A 7,469-nucleotide genomic window follows, 5' to 3' on the forward strand; every position below is an offset into this window, starting at 1 on the left:
CCTATCAGTAACAACACAGCTGAGGTGACGTTATGATGATGTCACGGTGACGTCAGCTGCCGACGACAGCAACTCTAGCCCCACCTGTCATTGACTATGATCCGTTGACCGTTGACTTGACAGTTAACTTTGACCGGACCCACATGTCAGTGACCCAAGAGCCCCCGGTCCCAGCTGTCGGAACTAATGACGTTGATGACGTCATGCTGATGTCAAGCTGATGTCAGCGGGACACCACCTTTAGCTCGGAATCGAGATGATGATGTCATGCTGGACGTCATACTGATGTCAGCATGCCACGTGGACCAGTCATAGTGTGACACGTGTCAGCCCAGGATTAATTCAGCCTTTTCCCATTTTCAGAAATGATTAAAACTTCGGAAATTCATAACAAATTCATACGACCTCAGAAAAATACGAAACTAGGACTAAAATTCATCTAAAATCGAGCTTTACGCAATGAACCCATGTTTGAGTGCATTTGGCTCTTTTGAATTTTCATTGCTTCTTTGTGCTATTCTATAGACGTCGCTAACGTGACTATAATTCGATCATATGCAGATTCGGAGGAGAACCAGACGGACGTGGATCGTGAGTACCGTGAGGAGTATGGAGACGACTACACTGAAGGTGCCACATCCCACCCAATTTCATAGCACCTATTACGCATGGCTAATATAGAACTGCTAATGCTTTACTTCATTGTATATTCACACTATGATAGGACTTGCATGGTAGTATGCTTTCTTGATGGCCTCTACCTTGACTGCAACCTTACACCTCACCCTGCTGTCAGGCTAGTCACACACTCGCTGCTATATTTCACTGCTTATTATTTCTACTACGCTTATATATACTATATTGATGCGTGGATGGAAACTGGAGTTATCCGGACTTTGGGGAGAGTGCTGCGTATGTGACTTGGGTGTGTGGAGGGTGAGGGTTGTGTCGACCAAGTTGGAGTATACGACGAGCCTGGGGCAAGTCTTGCCGTGGGGTGCTACCAGGGCACCCTCTAGAATGGATACCTATGGTGGGTAAATGGTATATGAGGTGGCCCTGGGTGTGAACCTGTGATGGGAGGAGCCTAGGGTGGAGGTGTTGTGGTGGCACGGTAAATGGAAACCCTGATGAAGACATTCTGGCTTGGTCATTCCTAAGGACTTACTAGTACTCAGATTCACCGGGAAGCCTTACGTACCACTCGCCCTATATGGTGCGGGATGGGTGGACTACTTGGTAGGATATTGCCACTACTGCTAGGTTGATAGCGGACAGTGTAAGGAGGTACGGGGCGTGGAGGATCTCCCCCCACACCCTTCCGAGACTTCATGGAGACCTTGTGGACCCGGCTCATGACTCATAGTTTCAGCCACCCAACCCCATACTAGACTTGGGGTGTACCAGGGCTGAATGGTAGAGTGACATTATCCTAGGCTAGCAAGCGGCCGGATCAGCCCAGTTGATGACGGTCAGCGAAGAAGGCAGATCTTGTGGTTATGTAAAAACCTCTGCAGAGTGTATGGTTGATCGATCGATACATGTGCCAACTTGTCGGCTATGGATCTTTCTTGGGTTTCGCTTAAACTAGATAGTGAGATGAGTCCTTCTCTTCTTCCTCCGTGAGAGAGTGTCGGACGTAGCCAGGGGCTATGGGCCATGAGACAGTGCCGAGAGGGAATTGGCCTATCGACTGAGCGATGGCATGGTGGTGATGTGGTGATGATGTGGAGAGGGTGGTATATCGATCCCAGGATCGAAACCTGGCTTTGGACGGAAATGGGGTGGAATGGGTATGGGAATGGTGTTAAAACTTGACCAACTATTAATATATACTTGATATGCTAATACATAGGAAACCCCAGCCTTATAGGTTCCTTTTTATCCAACTTGCATCCAATTTCCACAAAGCAAAGCTCATAGGGTGGGAGTGGCCAGTACAAATCGTACTGATAAATTTTGGCACACAGGTTCTGCTGAGGAGTATAGCTCTGAGGAGTTTGACGGTTGAGGGGTTCGTTCCTACGCTCGAGTTTTGACGATCTTATCTTCAAGCTATTCTGAATGAATGCTACTTTTGATTCCGCCAATGCGGCTGATGTAATAATTTATCTAATTCCGCACTATTGTACTCTGATATTACGTTGTATGGATGTGATATTCGACTATAATTTGGGTAATATGATCTACAACGGTCATAATATACTTCGACTCTGTGGATTTTCCTTCGTGGAAATCAGGTCGTTTCACCTACTCTATTTCTATTCGCGACTGTCCCTGTGTACCAAAGCTTGAAACCTGTATTGTCCACCTCCTTCGCCTTCTGACCCTTCCATTTAGTCTCTTGAACGCATAATATATTTACACGCCTCCTAGTCACGGTATCAACTAATTCTCTTAACTTACCTGTAAGCGTCCCTATATTTCAACTACCTAAACGGATCCTAGTTGGTTCGACTAGCTTACTTACCCTTCGCACCCATCGACTTAGATGCGAAGACCCTTGCTCATTTTTCACTACACCCGGACGCCGATGTAGCGTGCCACTAAGGATGCGACGACCCGATCCTTGCTCACTTGACACCGTGCCTAGATCATGACATGGCGCGTCACGGGGGAGACGACCCGGCCCTTGCTCATTTAACACCATACCCGGGTTCCGATATGGCGCATTGCTAAGAGGGTTATGCCCCAACGGTTTTCTTTCGGGTTTCATCTCCATTAGAATGGCTAGATTTAACGTTGGCTCGCCACGCCTATCACAACCCTCCTCCTTTACCAGGGATTTGGGATCTGCTATGTTGAGACAACATAGGCGGAGTTCATCAGACGCGATCACTGATGTCAGGAAAAAGATTAGTGGCCACCAGCGCCTCTTCTTGGCCAGCAACAAGCTCGAGGACGATCGGAACATTTGGATACTACTGCTCTCAAATCCAAAACGACTCTACCCTGCAGCTCGACTTCGGCATGCAGATTTTCGTGAAGATGCTCAATGGCAAGATCATCACTCTTGAGGTAGAGCCGTCTGATACAGTCAGCGATGTCGAGGCAAAGATACAGGACCAGCAGAGGATCATCTTTGACGGCAGCCGACTTGATAAAAGCGCAAACTTGGCTTTTACAAGGTTCAGCATCATTCGACCCTGCACCTTGTTGACCTCTGTCCGCGTGGCGTCATGCAGATTGCCGTGAAGACACTCCCTAGAAGCAAGGCCATCAGGTACAAGGTGCAGTTTACTAACAAGGTTGGCGATTTGAAGGCAAAGATTCAGGACCAACAGAGGCTCCTCTTTAAAGGACAGCAGCTTGTGGATGGACAGACGCTCGCCGATTGCAACATCCGAAGACAATCCACCCTACGCCTTGACTGTCCCGTCATGCAGATCTTTGTGAAGACGTCCACTGGGCAGACGATCGCTCTAGAGGTGGAGCCGTCTAACACCATTGACGATGTCAAGGAAAAGATCCGTGGCCACCAGAGTCTCACCTTTGATGGCAACGAGCTTGACGATGGGAAGACACTTGCTGAGTGCAATGTCCATACGGGGTCTACCATGCACCTTGATGCTTAGCTACAAAAAATTGGTGTCTTCGGATGCTCTGCTACTTAATGTATTTTTTCCTCTTCTGGACTAGTTGTCCTTGTCGGTGTCTGGTTGAAATCGTATGATAAATCTGTTCGTATACTTCGCAACCATGTGCCTTTCAAGTGAGACTATCTTTGACTTTGTTTTTTTGGTAGTAGTAAGAACATGCGTTTGTGATATATGCTCTCCATATTTCTCAGAACCGTCCATGCTTAAATCCCGCGATGCATAAATTTAGGACCCGTTTGGCTGGCTGCGGGCGGCTCCGGCTCTTGCACCGAAATCACTGTTCATCTATATGTATTTCACTGTTCATCGAAGCCCTTTTTCTCTCTCCTTTCCTCCCCACTCACAGACGCGGTCGCAGCAGCCAGAGCCAGAAATTCAAGCTCCGCCGGCTCCGGCTCCCGCAGCCTCCTGTCGGCCGCCCAGCGGCCGACACCCTGCTACAGTGCCGGAGCCAGAGCCGGCAGGAGCCTGGCCAAACGGTTCCTTAGTGTGTTTCCATTCTGCTATACATTTGTTCACGCTGGCACCTCATATCGGTCTGATTTTCTGACTGGCAATATTCAGAAGAGGTGCACTTGGAATACTTCAGTTAAGCCGCTGCCTATACCTGAATATCTGCTTCCTTTTTCAATTCATCTATTGATTATTCATGGGCTTTTCCTTTATTAATTGCGTTGCAACTTCGTTTCTGTACTTCAAGTATTCAAAGTATGTTTCTTTCTTGAACGGCAGTGAGCTCTCTCTCTCCCCTCTCTCTAATTTCAAGTTCAATCTTTAGAAATCACAATTAGAGGGTTAGTACTTGGATCGAACTCTCGGCCTTGGGGCAGAGAGAGAGATCGTCAGTCTGAGCTATGGTTCCTGCATCCCTAGAATTCAATACTCTTCAAATAACGTACTAGAATATTTACAGAGCTGGACCTTACAAGATTGCTACTTTTGCTAGAATAGTTGGACCATTTTATTAATTTATTTCTAACTAAAGTGTAACAAAGGGACAAAGAAAATAAATAACTATATGACTTCAAACAAAGAAGGACAATGGGCTCCAACTTTAAATTAGCTCATATGCAACTCAGGGGTAGGCATTGCCATATCCAGATCTGGCACCTGAGCCGCCGCCACCCCCACCATTTTGACTATTTCTTGTGCCACCACCATTGCCATTAGCACTTGCACCTGCATCACTTGATCCGTACCAATACCTGTTAGCATAGCTAGAACCAGAACCGGTGCCACTACCAGATCCTTGAGCATTCGAATTCCAATAACCTCTGGCTTGTCCACCCCCACCCCCACCGGTACCACCAGTATTAGAAGATTCTCTATAACCAGAATACTCTCCTTGACTATATGTACTAGACCCTGAACCTGACCTTGACCCTGAACCATATCCAAACCCACCATATTGTCTAGTTCCACCACCTGCACCACCCCCTCTAGCACTTTCATGGGCACCATAAGGACCACTATCACCTGATCCAGTGCCAGACCCAGACCCTGATCCCCCGCCATTCACATATTCGCCACCGTCTCCCCCTCCTATGCTGGTCCCATCAGCACTAGAGTATCTAGCCACCCTTACAGCACTGGCTAATCCCATGCTCTTGAGGACAATGAGCCCCACTGATATTAGCTTTGTGCTTGCCATTGTGAGCTACAACTAGAGATTATTTGAGTTGAGATGAGTTCCTAGTAAATGCTTGAAAGGTCCCAATGGCTAGAGGGGGGTGAATAGCCTATTAAAAATCTACAACAACACTAAGCTAAGTGGTTAGATAAAAATAAGGCGAAGCAAATGTTGCGCTAGCCTACTAAAAATGTAAGCCACCTACCAACAATTCTAGTCAATTATGATCACTAAGCACTCAAGGGCTATGTCACTACTTTCTACACTATTTGAGCTAGCTAGGAACTAAATACACATAAGAAGCTAAGCTACACAACTAGTTATAACTACCACAAGCTCTACACAAGCAAATACACAAAGTAAAGCAAGAGAGTGGTAGAGGTGATATACCACCATGGCAAGTGATCAATTAATGAATACCAAAGAATACCAAGGAGACAACGATAACACAATCAATTTTTCCTCTAAGGTTCACTTGCTTGTCAGGCAAGCAAGTCCCCACTATGGCGATTCACTCAATTGGAGGTTCATGCGCTAATAGGCATCACACGCCTAACCCGCAACCAGGGTGGCGCACAACCAACACAAGATGAGGATCCATAAGCCACGCGCAATCCACTTGAGTTGCCTTTGGCGCTTCACCGGGTAAGGCACAAGAACCCCTCATAATCACAATAATCGGAGCCAAAGACAATCACCTTCCTCTACTTGATGATGCACCAATCATCGGGCCATCTAGGTGTCGGCAAACACCAAGAGTAACAAGATCTCCACCAGCCCAAATCACCCCACTAGTGCCACAAGATGCTAGAACACTAAGCAATGCACTAGAGGCTCTCCAATCTTACTCAAGATGATCAAATCAAGTGTGCAAGTGAGTGGAGTGGTGTGCTCAGCTCCCAAAAGGTGTATGCCGCTATTAGAAGTGCCAAGAGAGTGGCCAAGGCCGGCCACACCCTCTATTTATAAGCTCACAAGAAAATAGAGTCGTTACCCCTTGGAGCCAGCTTCTGTGAGGTCACTGGACACAGCGGTGGTGGAACCACCCTAGGGGTGGCGATGCCCCTCCAATGGTCGACTCAACGACTAGTTTGACTGGCCGTGGTCACCGAATAGGGTGGCGGTGGCACCGCCATGGGGATGGCAGTGACCACCCCGGCCAGCCCCCAAAACACACACTCTCTAGAAAAATGGGGCAGTGCACTGCTATAGGGTGGCGGTGACTGCGGTGGTGCCCATCTCCAGTTCACCCGCTCTCTAATGAAAAGGGGCGGTGCCACCAGACAGGGTGGCGGTGCCCTCGGTGGTGCACCATTGTGGCTGTGGTGGTGCACACCGCCACTTTCGCTGCCAGCCTCAACTCCAGCATTTCTCGGCCACGTCCAGGTGGGCACCGCCCTGGGGGTGGCGGTGCCCACACCAGAACACCTCCCTCTCGGCCTTCTCGGCTGGTCACCACCACTAGGGGTGGCGGTTCACCGGACAAGACATGGAGGTGCCCCTATGGCAGCACATCGAGCCTGACAACGCCTCCTGTTCTTCACCTTTTTTACCACCTTTGCAAATGTGCTAACACTCCAAGTGTCTCACCATCACGTGCAAGTGTGTTAGCATTTTCATAATCATTTTTAAAAGATTAAGCACTTCTCACTGAGTGTGCACTAGGCCTAAAATGCATATGCAAGTTTTCCAACACCTAGTGACACTAGATGATCGAGATGTCCGATAAGAGCTTCCCTCTTAATAGTATGACCATCTATCCTAAACGTGATACACTCTCTATAGTGTCTCGATCACCAAAAACAAAATGGCCCTATGGATATCACCTTTGCCTTGAGCCCATTTTGTTTTTCTCTTTCTTCTTTTCCAAGTCCCGAAGCTTGATCATCATTACATGTCCACATCACCACCATGGACTTCATTTCATGTGGCCATCTCCATCCATGAGTGGCACCTAGCTCCTTCACTTGGGTTGGACCAACCTATCTCAAATCCACACTTAGAGCATAGGGTTAGTCAAAATAGGTTTCATCAATTAGCCAAAACCAAACTAGGGCTTTCAATCTCCCCCTTTTTGATAATTGATGACAACCTCCACAAAGATATGAAATAAATTCAAATTTGAATTCATGTTTCTTGTCCAAGCATTTTTACCATGTGTAAAGGATTTGGACAAGTTTCATGAACCCTTATTGGTAGCATTTGCTCCCCTTACTTATGTGCTAAGAGTTTGGATTAAA

The 7,469-nt window shown here is 47.5% G+C and overlaps 1 protein-coding gene and 1 pseudogene across 1 annotated transcript; one reads left to right on the forward strand and one right to left on the reverse strand.

The window, feature by feature from the left end:
* Positions 1-2,970: 2,970 nt before the first annotated feature.
* LOC136479565 (polyubiquitin 11-like) lies at positions 2,971-3,575 on the forward strand (annotated as a pseudogene).
* Positions 3,576-4,674: 1,099 nt separating this feature from the next.
* On the reverse strand, positions 4,675-5,250 carry LOC136481637 (putative glycine-rich cell wall structural protein 1). The gene has a single exon (XM_066478970.1). The coding sequence runs from the start codon at positions 5,248-5,250 to the stop codon at positions 4,675-4,677; it is 576 nt and encodes a 191-aa protein (XP_066335067.1).
* Between the last annotated feature and the right edge of the window lie 2,219 nt (positions 5,251-7,469).

The sequence above is a fragment of the Miscanthus floridulus genome, chromosome 9, assembly GCF_019320115.1.
Source record: "Miscanthus floridulus cultivar M001 chromosome 9, ASM1932011v1, whole genome shotgun sequence".
NCBI lineage: Eukaryota > Viridiplantae > Streptophyta > Magnoliopsida > Poales > Poaceae > Miscanthus > Miscanthus floridulus.

What these genes read in the sequence shown, in the direction of transcription:
- LOC136481637 (XM_066478970.1), bottom strand. Translation starts at nt 5,250, where the DNA reads ATGGCAAGCACAAAGCTAATATCAGTGGGGCTCATTGTCCTCAAGAGC.